At 40.0% G+C, this 20,689-nt stretch overlaps 1 protein-coding gene across 2 annotated transcripts in view; it reads right to left on the bottom strand.

The window, feature by feature from the left end:
• LOC117552578 (phospholipid phosphatase 4-like) overlaps window positions 1–8,635 on the bottom strand; it is a 73,803-nt gene extending 65,168 nt beyond the window's left edge. For both annotated transcript variants that reach the window (XM_034226167.1, XM_034226157.1), the window contains exon 1: window positions 8,142–8,635. Coding sequence is in view for 1 of the 2 variants with exons in the window: in XM_034226157.1 (XP_034082048.1) it covers window positions 8,142–8,230 (89 nt within the window). In the remaining variant the exon portion in view is untranslated. The remainder of the gene's footprint in view (window positions 1–8,141) is intronic.
• Window positions 8,636–20,689: the final 12,054 nt, after the last annotated feature.

Raw genomic sequence — 20,689 nt, 5'->3', positions numbered from 1 at the left:
ACTACAAATTATAAATGTAACATTTCAGCAATCAGCATTAAAACATGTTCTATTGTAAATATTTTTGCCGACTTACAAATTAGTGAGATACATGTGCCTGTCGGGGCGCGCAGAATTTTGTAATCCTTGGTGGCACTGAGGAGAGGGCCACTCGCAAGTCCTGTTCAACAGAGAGCCGTGGCCTCCTGTTGTTCTTCATGTAAATCAGAGTAGAGAACGCCAACTCCAGAGATGGGGTCGTTACTAAAAAAATGTAATATATTACATATTACTTTTTTTAAAAAGTAATATATTACACTACTTCGTTACTATCTACATAAAGTAACTCGTTACTTTACTCGCCGAGCACGTACGAACTGCGCATGCGTGAGTGGCAATAACTTTCCTTACCAGCAGGCGGCGGTAGTGTGTATTTGTCATTCAAAACAGGCAACAACCGGAAGACAGAGAAGAAGAACAGACTACGTGATATAAACAAACAACAAATAGCTGTGCGTTAGCTTCACTTTAGCATGTGTTCTTTGCAGGTGTTTGTTGAGGTTTGACGTGGTGTTTCCAGCAGTGGATAACAGCTTCTGGCCTGGACACAGTTTGCACCTCACCGTCACATTCCTGTCTATTCTTCGGACGAACTCAAAGTAATGGGCATACCTCCACCCCTCGAGAGTTATCGCTGACTCAGCCATGTTTATGCAGCACTGCACGTGGAGATGTGGACGCGCAAGTCGTGCAGATTACGTACATATAAACCTACAAAGTACTGATATAGTAAATTAAATAATTATTTTTGTGTAGTTGTATATTGCAATAATAACGTATGGTTGTCACAAAATCCCACGGCACACCCGGACTTGCCTCACGGCACACCAGTGTGCCGCGGCACACCGTTTGGGAACCACTGGTCTAATGGATGGATGGCTGATGATCGGAAGGTTGCGAGTTAAAATCCCGCCTGGAACACCACTACTAGTGTGCCCTCGAGTAAGGCACTTAGTCCAGGGAGAACGGCCCTGTAATTGGTCATTGTAAATCACTTTGGAATAAGGCGTCTGCTAAATGCCTAAATTGTAAATTATATTTCTGGGAGAATAAATCCCACAGATCCTCAACTCCGGTGTGTCTCACTCATTAACAACGCAACACAGAGCAACAAGAACGTTATCTACAGTAGCCATGAACTCGCATGTATTTTCTTATTTGAGGGGGGGTGGATGCGTGGGCCAACCGAATAGGTTAAGGGGCCTTTGGTTTTTAGAATCAAATTATGTGGGAAACACTGCCTACATTAAACTCAAATCCTCAAAATCCTCTAGATGAGTAATTCCTAACTGTATTTACACTTTTGCTTTCTTCCACCACGTAATATAAGTCCACCATGCTAAGACCTCAGTGAAGTTGTCCTTTGGCACAGCATTGCTAACTTAATACAGCATTAGTAACTAAATACTAATGTCAACATGCTATGCTGTGATCTTAGTTTAGCATGATAACAAATGCTCATTAGCAATAAGCAGTAATTATAAAAAGTAGTAAAGATGAAACGTTAAAAGATAACACAGTTCTCTCCCATCGTTTGTCTGCCTCCAGCAAATGTAAATCATCTAATGGATAATTTAACCCGAGGGGGCGATTTTTGATAATCTGTTTTGCTTTAAGGAGAAAAAGGACACATGGAGAGAAACTGAGTGATGTGATGCCCACGGAGGGATAAAGAGATGGGGTTGGATAAATGACAATGCGGACAGTGAGACATAATGAGCTGATCAAACGATAGTGGAGAATGAAATGCCACAGTAGTTCAGAGCAGTGACAGACCGGCTGCTGGGGAATGGCTGGTCTTGCTGTGACAGTCAGCTGCCTTTCATTGGAATAATGGTTAGTTCTGCCGAAACACCTGCAGAGTTTGCTGATCCACATTATCCTTCTGCTTAACCCAAACAGCTCCATTCCGTCCATCAATTCTCTTTCACAATACCTTGGCCTTTTCTGTTGCATCCATCTATCCTCCATTATTCTTTTATCACAGACGTCTCAGATTCTGAATTCGCCTTGTTCACTAATTCAAGTCCTTTTAAAACTTTGGTCTTCTGGTTTATTTCCCCATCTTTTGTATGTTCTGCTAGTGCTTTCACCTGTACTTGTGGAATTATCTTTCTTTTGTTTGGTTTAATTGGATGCCCCTGAATAGACTGACTTCTCAAAAGCTGCTCCTTAAAGAACGAAGTCCGTAATTAACCAGGAGGTATATTTTACATAATCAAGTAACAATGGGTGTTCTCTCTCTCTTTCTGCAGCGTTTCAAAGGTCAATGATTGAACATTCCTGGGGGTTACACTGCTTTCAGTTCTCGTTTTCCCTCGGTCTCTGGTCAATTTGTGTCAAAGGCATCCAGTCGCTAAGTGTTTCCACGTAAGTCCACCCTGCTGCTGTCGTGAACCTTTCCTTCATCTTCAAGGTAATGAGAGGATGACCAGTGATTTAGTGCTTCAGATGTTGGCTGCCAGAATATAAAAACACAGCAAGAGAATAAACTGTACCAATAAGGCAGGCAGTGAAAAGTAAACACACAGCGGATTACCATAGCTAGTGAGTGGAAAAGTCATTTATAAACCCGATACACAAAAACAAGGTCAAATTAACAAGAGTGTTTGATTAATGTATGTCAGAAATAGAGCAACACAGTCATCAGAATCCTCTTTCTCATTACCTGATGAATATAATTCCATTATTTACATGCCTTTTTTGGCTAAGCAGTTTCTGAGAAAAACGTATTTTTCTAAATGCTAAATGTTCAACTCTATTCCTTTTGCCCTTTGTCACTGCTCACTGCACAGCTATCATTAAATCAGCTTGAGTGAGCTTGTTTGCATGGAGATTTTGCCCATGGGAAACGCAACTTTGGGACTAAACCCGTGAGATAAAATAAAAAGCTAAAAGCTTCAGGGCTGAATGGAGGAGCACCGATTTTTAGGGGATTAGGGGGATTAATATTGAAACATCTTCAAAGTGGTACTCATTCTAATTTCTCAGTAGAGTTTTGGAAGAATGTATAAGAATATTCTTGTGGAAGTAATTTTTTAACATTCTGTAATGCATGTTCGATAATTTAAGGTTCGTATTGGTATTGCCATTTAAATGCAGAACTCAGCTCTCTTAAGACAGATGCAAATGAAACTGTAGACAAGAGTTTGGTAGTGCAAAGATTCTGGTTTGTAGTCCGTGTATGATTGAGCAGGCTTTGGTTGAACGCAGGTATGGAATGGAGAGAAAAGAGGTAAAACCCTTTCGCTGAAATGCAATCAGAGAGGCTATTTTCCGCAATCTCCCTGAGCCAATCATACTGCATCACTGCCTCTATCAGTTGTCTTCTTAGTGGAAAATCGATGGAACTCCCTAAACCCCATTCAACCCCAGTTTCCACATCCTGTCCATCCAAATCCTCACCATCTCCACCATCACCATACATTCTATATGGGCTTAGATATGTCTCATAATTATTTGTGTGAACATAACAATTATTTGTGTGTAATATGTGATTTTTAAATGTAAAACACCATCCACAAATGCATTTAATAGATTTGCAAACTCACAAATACATTTGCAAATGTAAAACGGATCTGCAAATACGCAAAATATTTTTACAAGTACAAAAAATATCTTTGAATATCTCTTTAACAAGAAAGAGTTATCTCTGGGCTGATTCGCTGCCAGCTGCTCCCCTCGGGACCCGAAAGTGGCGTATAGCCTGTACTTCAACATCAATGCATACGAATGTGCTTGATGCTGTATTGAACCAATAAACTAACACAAACTAACTGTATCACTATAACATGATGATGATGATGATGATGGTGATAAAGAATGCATCTAATGTTCCGCTGTTCATTATAATACAAAAACAGAGCATTAAACAAACCATCATGCTCTTACTTTGAAATCATGCGGAAATGTCGTCATCAGCCGGCTATCACGTGGTTTCCGAAAATAACCGAGTGACACGAATAGATTTTAGCCGAGACCGGCGGAAAGTTTGTCTCAAAACTCTGTTTGTGTAAAAAGACGGTCCACAAGCAGAAATGTGAGATCCACAAGCGAATTTGGTCGACAAATACAAAATGGATTCACAAATGCCTGATCGAAAGTTGTAAATGTTAAAAAGATATTCAAAGATCTGTTTTTTAAGCCCATTGTTCTAGGACTCTATCAGGGGGACTGTGCCTGTACTACTCATGGCATCACAACCCCCATTACAATGAGGGGTCTAAATGCCAACGATTCTTCAGTCTAAACTGGATTAGAACTGTTAGATGAATAACTCCACCGTGCCCTGTTGTGTGGAAAACTATTCGTAACATGTGAAGCATGAAATCACAATCAGATCCTTTTTGGCATATTCATTAAAAAATATATGATTTGACTGGACTGTGAACGCATACACCAGTTGCTCCTCTGTTGTTTTTCTGTGAAAATTAGTCAGAATGTTTATTGCATTATAAAACAACATTTGCTGTTTTAACGATAGCCAGGGGTGTTGGAAAATCAGCCGAGACTTAAATCTTAAGGATTTTATGATTAATCCAATTACCATAACATAAATAGCCGTAACATTCTCAGAGATTAGAAATGCTCTTTTTTGGTTCATACTACAGAGACAATGTGTCCTGATGACACGGTAACCGATCCTTTACAACGAGAGCCCAAGAGCCTACATTCTCAACAAGCTAAACAATCCGCTTATTCTTAAACATTCGAGAGCCTGACATTCTGCCCTTTCCCAACATCTCACAAAGCTTACTGACTCTTGCCAAGGCTCTGGGCTGAATCCCAGCACTGCTTCTAAGCCCTCCTATAAGTGGAGAGGATGATATGCAGTGAGCCCAACTCTGGTGATATTTTAGAGTGCAAGCTGTTAACCTCAGATGACGATAACTACGTTGTGATCCCTACAATTCCAAAACTGTGTCAATGGTATTAAGCTTGTCTTGTATTGGATATTCTGTCATTTTTCAAAGTAACAATCAAGACTCTGACTCAGTCACAATAATACTCTGCAATAAAAGAGTCAATTCAGTTTAAATCCAAATTATTAGCCCCGGCATAAACAGATCTATTCTTTTTTGTTTTGTACATCAGACCAAAAAACATCTGCCCTCTTCTCTAGCCAATGGCTCCATCGCATAACTTTTAGATTGCATTGATAAAAAAAAAGTATTTGTATTCCACTGTGCCTTAGGATTTAATCTGTAAAATCTCAAAACAATCTAGATCCTTATAACTCCATGGCCTCCTTCTTATCTTCCACGTCTGTGTCTCTTTCGTCCTTGCTTTGTCCCCTGTTCTCTCTTGAGACAGTCATTTTATATTTATTTGAATCTTATTGAAGTGTGTAACTATGAACAGACACGTAGAAACGTCAACTCTGAGCTTGTGTGTCGGTTGAGGAAAAAAGCTGTGCTGCACCACCACTCAAGGAAGAAATTACTTCCTGGGTATTCGTCTAAACTCTTCTTGTTTCGCACCAGATTACAAGTAAAGTGAAATAGCGCCCATGTCATTATCCTTCCTTTCTGTGTTGAGTAGCTAGCCACGGAAGAAAAATAACAGTATTGTTTTCTGATGAAGCTCTCCGCTTTAGTTTTTTTCCCATTTTTATAAATGTCAAAGATCTATTTCCATTTAGATTGAACTTTTTGCTGTGCTCACCAAGCTATGATGACTGAATAGAATTAGCTGTTTGATAGCCCAGGGTTGACCTTATGGCACAAACTTGGCCCGTGACTTAGGGTCGATGCATCTCTTGAGGAATGGATCAGACAGGCAGCTTGGCAAGAAAAGGCAAATTAAAAGTAATGTTAAGTCAAATTTGAGGGAATAACGAAGGGAATGGGGCACTTTGATTTAAAATGTCCTCCCAAACTAAATCAGTCCTCAGAGACATGTTTTATTGTGTGGTTGAGACAAACAACAGTTTGTTTGGGTGAACAGTCAAAGTGAGAATTATTTAATCAGAATCAAAGACAAAAACAATGACAGAACTCAAATGTGTGATCTCTGATTAAAGACCCCTCTCGGATGCATTCATATCTGCCTATGAGCCCAAACTAAAGGATTAATGAATTCAATTTCAGCATCCCTTGGTATAGTCACAATTATGAAGGAGTATAAACAACAAATTGAAAAAAGGGACTTTCTTCTTATTAAAATGTAATTGTGAGCTGCAGAGGCAGATTGCAATCAAATGCAAATATATTAAGAGCAGCGCATTTAGAAGAAAGGATGATTGCTAAAGCAAATTGGTGAACATACACAGATAAGAATGCCATTTCTTTCTAAGATAAAACTACAGCACATTACATCTATTCTGAACAGCAGACACAAAGGCTTACACAATGTCCTTTACACCTTAACTCAAGATAACAACAGATTTTAGGTGACCCCAATTATTCTTCTCTCGCCTCAGGCTTGGAGGTGTGACAAGAACAGGGCACTGCTGCCCCACAGAGCCAGAGAGCAGCTCTCTCAGATCTGCTAAGAAATGCAATGCAACACTTACTGTGAGTCCCAAAGAAAAGACCAAATCAGATGAAATGCTTCCTGCCATGATTGTTATTTTCCTATGAAATATTAAGACTCTTAATCTAAAGGATAAAGCCAAAAGGTGTATGAATGTGTTTCTTTTCTTTACAACTTTAATCCAGATAAAATATAATTAATAAAAGAATGGAATTAGGCTGTAGCAGCTCTGTGATTCCCTATGCAATCACAACAGCACCATGCTCAAATATCACCACACTGCCAAAGCTGGACAAAACAACATAACTTTTATGCAAGTTAATGTGTGTGTGTTACATCTTTTTGTATTTTATGTATTTCTATGCCTGTATTTGTTCAGTTCTCTTTAAAAAAGTTAGTAAAGCAATGTTTTACTCAAGCCTGATTTTGCCATACACATAAAACAATGATCCTCCAACACAGTAAGGTAGGAACAGCTCTACAAATATCCAAAGCCCAAGTATTATTATGGGGACTGAAAAAGTCGGCATATGTGAGCAGTTTACTAATGGGGGGTCCCATTACAAGCACGGTTTACTGGCTCTTAACTTGCTTTCTGTGATCGTAGAGGGAATTTGGGGAGTAAAACTCAAAACATTACGGCGATCAAGGACTTTGTGATAGACGGGGGCTTCTGTGACAGCATGCAGCAGTTAGTTGATGATGATGATGATATTGTGTGAAATTGCTTTTTTATATGGCCTTGAGTACTGATGCAATAAGAAATCAGCCACTAATGTGAATCCAGCAGACTCACACAAAGGGCTTCACTGCAACAGTCCATTTCATCCACTCCTGACATGTTTCATGCTTTAGTCTGATGCCTCCTGTTGAGTTTCCCGCATGTCACACACTGTGAGCATGCATCATCAGGCTGTATGATAATTGTAGGGTGACAGCACATGCACAGCTGGACACCTTAGCCACAGGATATGTTAACATAATGAACACTGGCTATGCAGTCTATGCAGCCAAACAATTTTGAGTTTTCCCCCCACAGATAGAATGAAAGCAGCAGCAAGGTGAGTCATTTCAGATAAGACCTGGAGCTTTTATCAGATCATAGGAAAGCAGAGACACAACCATGATGCAAACAAAGATTAATGCCTCCAGGCTAGACAAACATTTCATAATTCATATTTAGGGTTAGTTTGGAGTCATGCTGCAAAGAAAGTATTGAGCACATTCATCACTGCCTTCCCTTTGGATCACTGTCTGTTTCTTAGAGGGAAATAAACTGTGTCTCTTTTACCATCCCTAATCACACAACATGTCCACTATGAAATGATACTTAATATAAGTGCAATCAAAGAATGGTGACAACATGACTTGAAGTTAAATGATGCTGTATACAACTTGTTTTTTGCAACCTAACGCTGCATCTGTCTAGTCTGTTAGCACTGATGTGACCATTAACTGCGCTTACAGTGACCATGCAGCACCACACACCGCGACAAATACACGCTAAATACAGCAGTTCAGGCATGTATGCACATGGATAACATCAGTCATGAAACTGGATATCACCCTCAGGGTCCATAATGGCATTAGCTTTTTTGTTAAATCAGCTGTTCGAAGATTTTACTTACACAAAAACTCCGAAAAGCAGCACCCGGATGCCAATCTCCAAAGCCAGCTCTCGCACGTTTTTCCTCCGGTCTGGTGGCGACACGTTCATGGTTCTGGTGATAATCCGTCAAGTTAAAACAAAACAGCTAGAAAAGGGCGGTCAGTTTCTGGTCACTTTGTAAATCCACATTCACAAAGCGAGCGCTCTTCAGAAGCGGTACTGCCTAATGCTGATAATCACGCATGCCGAGCGCTTCCATCGCCACTTGGTCACCTCAAGCAGTCTTCTCCTTTTATTTCTCGCCTTCGCCTGTCTCCTGCTGCTCTCCGTCTGCTTCTATCCCCTGGGGCGGTTGTCTTTATTGCAACTCTGTGGCTGACAGCTGCTCCTCTACCGAGTGAAAGTCTCCTTCCTCCACTCCATCAATTACTTAAACTGGGTTAGAGTTTGAAGTTGATGCGGGAGAAGATCGGAGGTGCAGTGGGTTAGCAGCAGCAGTGTAGGGTGGAAAGTGATGGGAGACGGCAAAGTGAGGAGAGAGTCTGAGTGTGTGTCGAGTTAGAGTCTCTCTCTCTCTTTCTCTTTTTCTCTCTCACTCCTCCCGTTGATCTTTGGAGCATCAGAATCAGAACACACTAGAAGTCTATTGAACACCACTCAGGACCTCACAGGAGGACACAGGAATGAATGAGTTCCTGTCTAGTTATGCAATAAATTGTGATGAACTGAATTTCTTCTTCTCTGGTTTAAGGTCAAGAGACCTCCTGAATAAACATCTCATAAATAATGAATGAAGCACCCATAGTAAATGTGACATACACAAAGCAGAGAAGCACTCGTCGGTCCGGTTCGCCGTGCCAATGGCTGGTGGGAGGCATTACGCCAAACTGTCATATAATATTACATTGCTGTGCTGAAAGATCGCCAGTTCAAGGGGGGGGCTTCAAACCCTTGGCACCACCATACAGCCCAATCATGAAGAATCCAGGGTCTATGCAGTCAGACAGTGATAAAGGAGTACAGGCAGGAGCATACCTGAGGGGCCAAGAAACCTGGCAGGCACTTCACAGACCCACATGAATATTTGATGCTTTCTAAAACTGGCCCTCGTGCTCTACCTGCCTGTCCAATATTTGCATCTATGTGTATGTAAGTATGTATGAACGTGAGAGAGAACCCCTTGTTTGCCGCCTTTATAGGTCACATGCTTGACAAGCTAGAAGCTCACTCTGCAGATGCAACTTAGAAGGTGTGCAGTCTTTCTGGTTAACAAGGCATCCCAAACCTATGACAAAGATAAATGAATGTATACATGGCATGCACGTACACAGAGGTTTTTGATGTATTGTGTTTATTACGGCAGAGTTGTTGTGGGTGATGCGCCTGAAGTGTTTGCCGGCTCCCTAATAAGAACAAAACAAAACAACAGGAGATGTGAAATGGTGGTTAGGAGGTGAGATCTTACTTCAAAGCTTTCTGGCAGCCATCAGACCTTTTAGAGAGTGTGACGTGTTTATTACAAGCTATCAACATGCTTTACCTCGCTCGCAGCATCAGAGCACTCGTGATTCAGATGATTCACTTTGGTCAGAGAGGCTTTCTAGACCTGCACCAGAGTCCACATAAACACTCAATTATTATATCAAAAATATGACTTAGCTCTCTCCGGCTAATGTCATGCTGATATGTTCTTTGTTGTTGAAAGGGCTGCTTTACCTTTTCATCTCTTATATTTAGTTTTTTGTATAATTTTAATATTCTATTTCCTTGAACTACTCCTTGAGTTGTTTTCTGCTTCACAGTAGGCTGTGAGTCACATTTCCAGAGGTTGTAGTTACTGTAAGGTTAGGACATACTGGTAAACTCTCAAATAGATCGTGCTCTCATAAATCAAAGTTCACTGCTTCATAATATAATGCTCTTAATCACCTTAATGGGTATGGGTGCTTGCATTGTCTACTGTTGAGAATATTCTTTGTGACAGAGTGACTCATCATGCTATGTATGGGATTGGTTCATTTCTCCCTGAGTTCTAGGCATCACTGGGCATCTCTCCTTATTACAGTTTAGGTTAGGTTTTATTGGAACACATCCCTCAGTCATGATTTATGTACAGTTATATCAGTATGTGGGCAGCATTTTTACATCCTGCAGGGGGTGTAAAGTTTGATGCTGTTGTATAATGCTATGTGAAAACACAACTCCTTTGCTGAACACTGTACAGTATCTGTTGCTAAGACGTGTATCTGAAAAAAATGATCTGCTGGAATGTGTAAAAAAGGTATTGTAGTACATTTGAGTGGCATGTGGGGTAAAGCAACCAATTGAATGTGTTATTCTTGGACTTCTATAATTAGTCTCTAAAAAGTCTAGAATTGCCAACTGTGTGAGTCGCTCCAGCTACTCCCCAAAGTGGACTGGGGCATATTTTTCCTCTCACAAAAGTTGGCATCCTGTATCAACGACTATCCGGCATTCCACCATGTACTATGGTACAATGCTTACCACTCAACTACATTTTTATCACCCACCTAAAATGATAGGTAAAATAAATAACAAAGTCACAAAGTAGGGTTAAAACGTACTTTTTATGAAATATATTTCTCACTTGTTATAAACAGTGTATGGTTTTATAGGCTTTTAGAAACATTACATCTACATTGCTTTACATTAAGTCATTACAATTTAAAAGGTTGGGAATCACAGCTAAAAGAATAATCCTGTGAGCCACTGAAGCTTTAAAGTAGGCTCATATTGAGCTGCACAACAGCCAGAGTGTTCAATACCATTTAGTTTGGCATAATCTCTATTATAATCATTGTCTGTGAGTAACATTCCTGCACCCAAAGAAAAAAGTAATGAGAAATCAATAGACCATTTCACTGGAATTGCACTGCTTTAGGCCTAGGTTAACTTCCTGATGACCATTATTAAAACAAATTCTGGGCAGAATTATTATTTTTGGCTGAATAATTACCTCAGAATCCCTGCACTTTTTTCAAACTGATCTATACCGCACACAGGTACTGTGGCTCTCAACAGGTTTTGAGCTTGCTTACAAATTCTGATGCAGTAACATATTTTGACACTTATATCTCCAAATTTTCATGTCACATCTGTAAAGGAAACTTCTGCAGCAATGGAGAGTCAGGACTCAGGGAGACACGAGGAGAGTTGGAGCTTTGATGTCAAACACTGGTGTTTTATTACATGTATCGGCCGTAGAATTTCACATCACAAGTCACAGCAGCCAGAAGTTCTGACTGCACGGGTGGGTTGCCACATCAATTCTGCCCAGTCTCTCTCTCGATAGACCTTTTAACTAGTAAACAGAGAGTTAATCAACATATTGGGGCACTGGAGATAGCCCCAACATCTGGAGACACTGAATCACCTGTCTGTGGTGTTTAGAAGCCAGCGTTCTCACAGTCATAAAACCCTCTGTGACCGATAGTTGCCCGGTCATAAAACTGGTAATATCAACAATAGCTGAAGTCTCCCATTCCTTAAGACAGATAACAGACTCAGGGTTGGTCATAAACGTCAACACACAGAAAAGGTTAGACTCCTAGGAGTAAGACAGAATTATTCTCTAACAACATCTATAAAAAAAAGAATGAAAGCTGTGACCTGTTCTGCTAAAATATAATCATTCTTCCTTTAGTCTCACCACAACCTTGATAGCCTGTATTAAGACAAGGTGTTTTCATTCATGATGAGGAACAGAACAGCGGACTGACCGTGTTGAGATTAAAATGTCAGCTGTCAAATTTTAAATTGAGTTCTTATCAATTGTGAAAAAATCAGTGGAAAGATTTTTCTCTGGATCCAACACTCGAGCTGAATGATTGGCAGGAATAAGACAAAAAAGCCAGGAGAGGTCTTGACATTTAAGTCATCTTGGCCCTGATTGGTTCCTACTCAGTTCACGATGGACCAATTTTTGTTGGCTTTCAGCTGTTAGGAGAAAAAAATGAATCAGGGGGTGAATCAGCGAGGTGTTTTCCGGATATCCTCTCAGGGATGTTTGAACTTCTGTACTATTTACTAATTTTCTGGATCACGTCTTCAATTTCTGCATCTTCATCTTCATCTTCAGGACTTCTTCTAAATTTAACTTTTTTTTTCAAACTGTAGAAATAAATAGGTGACAGTAACATTAAAAGACCCTGCCTATTACATTTTGAGGTGACATAAACTATCAACACTTCTTTATAAAGAAGTACTTCTTTTTTTGCGTCATTCCTGCGTCATTCCTGTTGAAGCTACTCAGTCTAAACCATAGACTGTATATATAGACCAGTAATTCTCACATGGGGGTACGCCATGGATGTATAATAAGAACTGGATACAGCGTGGGAGGCGGGGCCTCATTCATTCCTATGAGAGTTGCTCATTGGCGCATGATGATAAAATGGCCCAACTTTTACTATAGAGTGGCGAAGTCCCGCCCATCTACTTCAGACCCATTTCGGAAAAATTATGTATTGAAGTCAATGGGGATAGAAAACGTATCTTTCGATCCCGTTTGAATTGATCCACGAATTACACATATGATGTTTGTCAATATTAAAAAATCATTTCCATGTAAAAAAAGTCACAGTTTGTCGTACAACTGTTGAAATATAAGACTGTGAAAAATACACAACTAGAAAGATTACAAATCCCAGAGTAAGTGATATCATAACTGATGTCATAATTGTTTTCCTCCACTAAATATAAGAGATGGCTAAGATAAGATAACTTTAACAAGATGCCTGTGTGCTTAGTACCAGGTTGTTATCATACCAGCAATGGGTCTTGCTCGTTCTTTCGCTTCTCATCTCAGCGAGCTCAAAGATCTGGCCCATTTTGGACTCTCTGCCAGCTTGGAAGAGTCTTTGCCAGTCGCAAGAGAATTTGCGCTTCTGCTATATGGAAAAAAGAAAAAGGAAATTGGACTGATGTGCACAAACTTGGATGAACTGAGGTTCATAATTGCATCAACAACAGATGCAGCCTCGGAAAATCTGCCGCCAACAGAGGATGCATTTCAACAACATGTAAAGAGCAATGTTTCAGACGGTGATATGGTGTCACAGCCCGAACCCAAACCCTTGTTATGGAGTCCTATTGGCAAGGGGTGGATTGTCAGAGATGGGGCCATTCAACCAGTTCTATTTACAAAAACCCCAGCACCTACAGAAGTGAGAGACATTACACTCACTTGTATTGCAAAGATGCAAAGTGTGGAGAGAGTGGAAAGTGCCAGTGCCTCTCTGTTGGCCTTCCCTGTACGGAGGTCTGCACCTGCTGTGCACAATGTCAAAATGTGTCCCCTAACATTTCTGAGGAACCTGACATTTAACATTATATTCTAGTATCTATATACTTGACCTCTCACAGAATTATTTGATGATTTGTATACTGTACTTTGAATTAAGGTTCCCGTTTCAATAAAACCTGTACTATTTACACCTATGTTTTAGAGGCTTGAAAACCTTTTAAATGAAACATTCCTCTTAACAGATAAGATTTGATCATTTATTTTAAACGTCAGGCCTACAGCATGCACACAAACCCCATCTAAAAACAGAGGCTCTGTCCTGATTGCATCCATGGGTTACTTGGCTCGACTCAATAACTTTATATAAGTTTACTTTAAACCACACTTAAAATAATAATATAATTATACATATGTAGGCCTACATGTCTACAGTATAGCAACTAATAAATGTTTTAAATAAATAAACATTCAAATGTCAAAGACATCTTCAATGAATATTTAAAACTTACACAAAATCAGATTCTTGTAAAAATTGTAAAAAAAGAGTAGGCTACATGCATTGTTCCATCTGTCAAGCTAAAATATATACATAATATCTTAGCTCTTAGCTGGACATGCTCGCTCAGCTAGCATACACATTTACATATTAGTCCCCCTGATCCCACCGGAAGCGTCTGCGCTGCGTCTGCGCTGCGTCTGCGCTGCGACCTCCTCCTGCGTCATAACCCACCAGGCGCGTTTCAAAACGTTGCGGAAGCAGAGCGTTGTGTGTGCAGCCTCGCAGTATTCCACCAGACCCGCTGCGCTGCGCCGCGTCAAAAATAAGATTCAACCTATCTTTTAGAAATTCCTTGCGGCGAGGAGCTTCTGGGACGCTTCGAGCCGCGGCGCAGCGGGTCCTACAGGTTCAACCTCCACCGGCTGCAGCTGCAGCTGGACCCTTCTCGAGTCCGGCGCACTTCCTGGGGGCTTGGGGTAGAGTCGCGAACCCCCAGGGGTACGTTGGGGTACTGCAGGGGGTACTGCAGGGGGTAAAAAAAGGTTAATTAAAAAAATACCATGCATGATTACAAAAATATTCATAGTACAATAAGTTAAATAGAAAACACAATTGTATATAAAATATTACTAGAACCACCAAGGGTCAAGATCCGTTCTTGTGCTTTTCTGGTGCTTAACTGGTTCTTCTCAAGTGTGTGTGGTCACATAGTCACTTTGCTCAGCGCTACTGCTTGTTGCAACTTTTATTTGCCGTACTCGCCATTAAATGCTATTATTGCTCAAGTTAATCTCGCCCCCCTCCGACGTACGCGTGAAGTATTGGTACTTGCCGGGCAGCCGAGTGGGGCCAGCTAAGAACCGGTTTTCGATACTGAGAGCCGGCTCCGCTGCGGTGGAAACAGGAAGAACCAGAGCTCAATCAGGCTCTAGCCCGGAACCACGCTTGCACATTTTTTGTTACAGCGTTTTTTTTTTCAACCCTTTCATGCATGGTGGTCACTACATTAGAGACTGCTAATGTAATGCCGTTTTCTTGTATATGCATGGGGTCAGGCACCACAGTGGATTTTATTATAATATTTGTGTATTGTATTTATCATTTTGTTCATTGGTTTGTTAAAAATCTGTTTTAAAAAAATGTGCCATGCATAAAGATGAAAATATCCTTAGTTTGTTCAAGCATGAAGGAGTTAATAAATAACACACTGATGGAACATCACTATATTGTAATTATGTATATAGGCTTTTTCTATCAAAAATGTTTGGGGTTGGTCAAGGGGTACTTGGCTGAGAAAATGTTTCAAAGGGGGTACATTACTGAAAAAAGTTTGAGAAGCACTGCTCTAAACTATAGGAGTTATTGACATATATCCCATGTTTTTAATGCATTATGATTAAAGCATAGCCTGCCAATTATATGCTTTACAAAGGTTTGTATTGTTTGATTTCACAACCAATTGCTGAACATTTGAATTGCTTTGATTGCCCGGAGAAGGGAACAAACTGCAGGGGTTGTGGATATACGCATAAATGTACATCTTTCAAAACATGCAAAACACTTACCCAGTTTCAGCCATTGCTGCCAAAGCAACTATAAGAGATACTGTACATGCAAACACTGTATTATGAATCACCAAGGATACAAGGAAATCACATTCAAAATCTTACAATAGATTTGTGTTCTTACCCATGTGTCTGGTCAGTAATACAAAATACAATCTGCAATATTTCAGGAAATAAAACATTTGATCTCCCTCTGAAATAAGGGTTTCCTATTATTGCCTTTTGGGTTATTTATTATTTTGAATGCATCCACAAGCGATTACAATTAGCCCCCATTTTAGCTGCACAAGTAAATGGATGCACATATTATTGTATAAATAATTCTGATTTACTAATTATATACATGACTCTTAAAGAAGACATTGTGCATAATAAGTACTTTTACTTCAAGTACATAATGACGCCGAAGAACTGAATACTTCTTCCACCATCACTGTCCCACATTTGTATATACTCAAGATTTTGCTGGGTCTTTAAGCATAATACAGCTGGACTAATCCGATCACCACACTTATCAGTGCAAATGCCATTAGTGAAATAAGTAATTAATGTCAGCAATTAGTTCTGCCATAGACAATGACATGCAGCGATGAAATATTAAACTGCGACAAGAATAGGAATATTCATGCTGCTCTTTCTGTCTGTTCAGGGCCCACTGTGGTTTTATGTGATTTGTAACTCTGTCACAGTGTTATTTGTTTTTGCCTTATTGTAATGCTAGTTCTTGGATAGAACAGGCTTTATTTCAGGGTGGATAAATTGCCTCTCCGAGAGGAATTGAGAGACTATGAATCAGAGCAGAAATAACATTACATTTCAGACCTTATTTGTGTGCATATGTAACAGATTAGCCAGTAATTTATTTATTTCCAACCAGCTATTTACAGGTAGACTTGATACACAGCATGCCTCCTGTAAGCCCACACACAGAGCGTGACTCTGTGAACTACTTTACCCTCTCTGCTTATAATTCGATAGTGATAATAAGCCAATAATTGCTTGGAATGAGAATCTTGTCATTGATCAATCTCGTAAACACCTAAAGCAAAAAATCATTGGGATTAAGGAGTGGATCCAAAATACTTTCTCGAAACAACGACAAGAGAAAATGTATTGATTTAACCCTGAGATGAACCATCTTCATGGGTATGGTATGTATTGATTTACCCAGGTCTGCACTTTGTTGTGGAGTACACAGACTCCTATTAGCTGGTGATTCCACAACAACTTTCTCCCTGACTCCATGGCCATTTCACCTAAGCTGCTACTCTCTATGGGACTTGTTGTCACAACCAAATATACAGTAAACATGTATTACAGTAAACATTGAAACCACACTATTGATCCTGTACACAGGAAGCATAGGGAAATTACCTATTGTCACATCATTTGCACAAACATGTTGCTATTTTTTCATGGAGTAAATGTACCGTCTAAAATACCTTTTTCTGGCCGAAACGTTGACAAGTATTAGGAAAAGTACTGGTGAATTCAAAAACATTAATAATAGCTGAATGCTAAAAAAGCATAAAGTCCCTTTCACATTGACCTTGAATGGCTCAGACTTTCCGACTTTTCTGTTGTGTCCAAACTCACATTACAGGTGTGTAACATTCCTGGATCACTTCCAGAACTCAACAGCTTAACCTTGGCACAATGAAAAAAGGTAGTCTCATTCAGGATCAAATTGCACCACGTCTTTTTCTAGTGTGACATTTTTTGGGATGGTTGGACTCTTGGACCGGTTACAGGAAATTCTGGCAGGCCAGTGTGAAGTTATAAAATGTTTCAGATTGTCTATAAATAAATGCTGCATCTTTTTAAGACCCAAGTAAAGTCCCAGCAAGATAAGCCCCGCAGTAAGCATCAATTCAGGCCTGGCCACAAAATGTGATTTGATGGTTAGGCAGAAACAATTGTTGTCAGTCAGAACCGGACACAACAGTGCAAGAAAACAAAATGTTCTGCTTTCTCAATATGATGAGAAAATATGGACTGATTTCATTCCAATTAGTGACATGTATAGGGAATGCAGCTTACATATATGATGTCAACACAAAACTTGTGCCCGCATAATTGCAATGTGATGTTAAACTAACCAGAATCAGCTGCTTCACTGTTATTGGCTCATTCACCAGTTGCTTTACTACCAGCTGACTGGTAATATCCTAGTCCAAAGTCATGCAGATGTACAGCCTGGCCTTTATACCCTGACACTTTTCACTCTTGTACTCAGCTCGACGTGAGTGCCTTTGACTGTACCAGTATTACTTTATCCCTTTCAAAACTCTACACAGTTATTGTCCAACCATTCAGGTGTTTCCACTTAATGTGCGGTGTTTGTAGCCTTTATTTAACCAGGTGAAAGCCCCTTGAGATCAAAAGATCTATTTTTCAAGGGTGACCTGCAGGACATCAGTTACACGTGTAACATAAAAACAACAGAACAACAATAAGGATGACATACAACATAATGTACAGGGTACAGTTTACAAACTCTATTTACAGGGACAGGTACCATGAGTATCAAACAGCATGTCACCCAGCTGAGTTTTAAAATGATGCAGGGGAACCAAAGTGCTCAGTTTTAAACATGTTTGCAGACTGTTCCAATTTAGTGGAGCTGCACAACTAAAAGCTTTCTTCCCTAAGACAGTCCTAGCACTTGGCAGATTTAATAAAACATCATGAGATCTCAGGAAATATGTACTTTCAATTCGTCGAGAGATCAGAGAGCAGATATAAAAAGGTAGTTTACCCAACATGGCTTTGTAAATGAACATGTACCAATGACTGAGCCTCCGTACAGTTAGTGAAGGCAGACCTGCCTTGGCATACAGGGTACAGTGATGAGTAAGTGCTTTACAGTTAGTAACAAATCTCAGGGCACTGTGATAGGCGGCATCTAACTTTTCCAGGCAATGGGCAGGTGCATTCATATAGATCAAATCACCATAGTCCAGCACAGGTAAAAAGGTCACAGTGACTAGCCTTTTCCTGGCTTCAAAAGAGAAACAGGACTTGTTTCTGAAAAAGAAACCTAGTCTAACCCTCAGCTTTTTAAGCAGATTAATGACATGAAGTTTACAAGTAAGACAATCATCAAGCCAGATACCTAGGTATTTATAACTGGTAACCACTTCAAGTACTTGTCCTTGGATAGTAACAATATCCAAAACAGGCTCTGGTGTCTTTTTAGCTTTTGAAAATAGCATTACCTTGGTTTTATCAACATTTAAAAACAGCTTAAGTTCAGCAAGCTGAGTCTGAATAATGTTAAAAACAGCCTGTAATTTAACACCAGCCTTCTTAATGGAGGGACCTGCACAATACATCACGGTATCATCAGCATAAAAATGTAAAGTAGCTTCATCCACATTTTCACCTAAACTGTTGATATATATATGGAGAATAAACGTGGACCTAAAACAGAACCTTGAGGAACACCATTGGCAATGTTTAACCACTCAGAAGACAGCCCATCAAAGTGAACACATTGGGACCTTTCAGAGAGGTAGTTCACAAACCAACCCACTGCATGGCTGGATATGCCGATACTGAGTAGCCTCTGCTTTAAGATGCGATGATCGACGGTATCAAACGCTTTGGAAAGGTCAATAAATAGAGCTGCACAACTCTGCTTATTGTCTAAAATACTCGTAATGTCATTCACCACTTTCATTGTGGCAGTGATGGTGCTATGTTGCTTTCTGAAGCCTGACTGATGTTTAGACAGGATATCATTTTTACATAAAAACTCCTACCTGTTCACTCACTAGGCGTTCGAGCACCTTCGCCAGAACTGACAATTTAGAGATTGGCCTATAGTTATTTAAAATAGTTGCCTCCCCTCCTTTTAGTAAAGGCAAGACATAAGCTGACTTCCATACTTTTGGAATTGCATTTGTGCTGAGGGAGAGGTTAAAAAGAGTAGTAAGAGGAAGAGCAATAAAATCTGCAGCTATCTTTAAAAAGAAAGGTTCTACGTTGTCCGGGCCAGCCGGTTTCTTAGGATCTAGCTTAGATAAGGCTTCATGAACAACATTGACAGTAAAAGGAGTAAAACTGAAAGGGTTTCCCAGACCACATTGTTCAGAGTCACGGATTGGGGTGTTCACAGAAGCAGAGTTAGTCACAGAATCAAACATAGAACCACAGGACACAAAATGCTCATTAAAGCAATTTAACATAGTGGCCCTGTCCGATATAGTGCCAGATGCTGTGGTAAGGCACGGAGGTAGCTCATTACGGATCTCACTGGTGGATATCGATTTTATTGCTTTCCAAAATTTCCTAGGATTATTTAGGTTTTCTGTGGTAACTGACAAATAGTACTTCGACTTTGCACTTTTGACATTTGAAGTGAAGCTATTCCTTAGCTGCCTAAAACGCAGCCACTCTACCTCTGAGCCTGATTGCCTAGCCTTTACCCAGGCCTTGTTTCTCTCATGAAGGAGACTAGACAGCTCAGCAGGAAACCAAGGATTGTCTCGTCCCTTTACTCTAAATTTACGCAGGGGTGCATGTCTATCAATGATCTCCATAAAACCAAGATAAAAATAAGACCATGCGGTTTCTACATCAGCACACAGATCGATTTGACCCAAATCGAAATCAAACAGATCATGTACAAAACCCTGCTCCACAAAATGTTTTTTGTCTCTCTTAATGATAATGCGAGGTTTAACCTTTTGGACCTTAGTGTCCCTAATTGTGGCTACAACACAGTGATCGCTCAGATCATTTGCAAATACTCCCACAGATGAATATTTATGGGGAACATTAGTTAAAATGAAATCAATTAGGGAGGATTTATTAGGGGACTTAATATTTGGGCGAGTAGGACTGTCAACAATCTGAGTAACATTTAAAGAGATACAAAGGTTTTTAAAATCCTCTGACACTGCAGTTAACCAGTCCCAGTTAAAATCTCCAAGTAGCACTATTTCCTTGTAGTCTAGTTGTGATAAAAGATTTGCTAGTGAAGACAAGGAGTCTTTGACAGCTGAGGGGGGTCTGTAACAACTCACTACCATGACCTGTTGACCCTTTGCCACTTCTATATTTATGGCTAACAATTCAAATTGCTTACTGATCGATTTGGAAACTAATGTGGTTACACTGAACTTATTCTTAACATAAATGGCAACGCCACCACCTTTATTAGGCCGGTCGGTACGATACACATTAAAACCATTTAAGGCAATGTCAGAGGCCAAAATAGATTTGTTTGGCCA

This window comes from Gymnodraco acuticeps, unplaced genomic scaffold (assembly GCF_902827175.1).
Source record: "Gymnodraco acuticeps unplaced genomic scaffold, fGymAcu1.1, whole genome shotgun sequence".
In the NCBI taxonomy this organism is placed as follows: domain Eukaryota; kingdom Metazoa; phylum Chordata; class Actinopteri; order Perciformes; family Bathydraconidae; genus Gymnodraco; species Gymnodraco acuticeps.
This window is presented reverse-complemented; position numbering and strand designations above follow the sequence as displayed.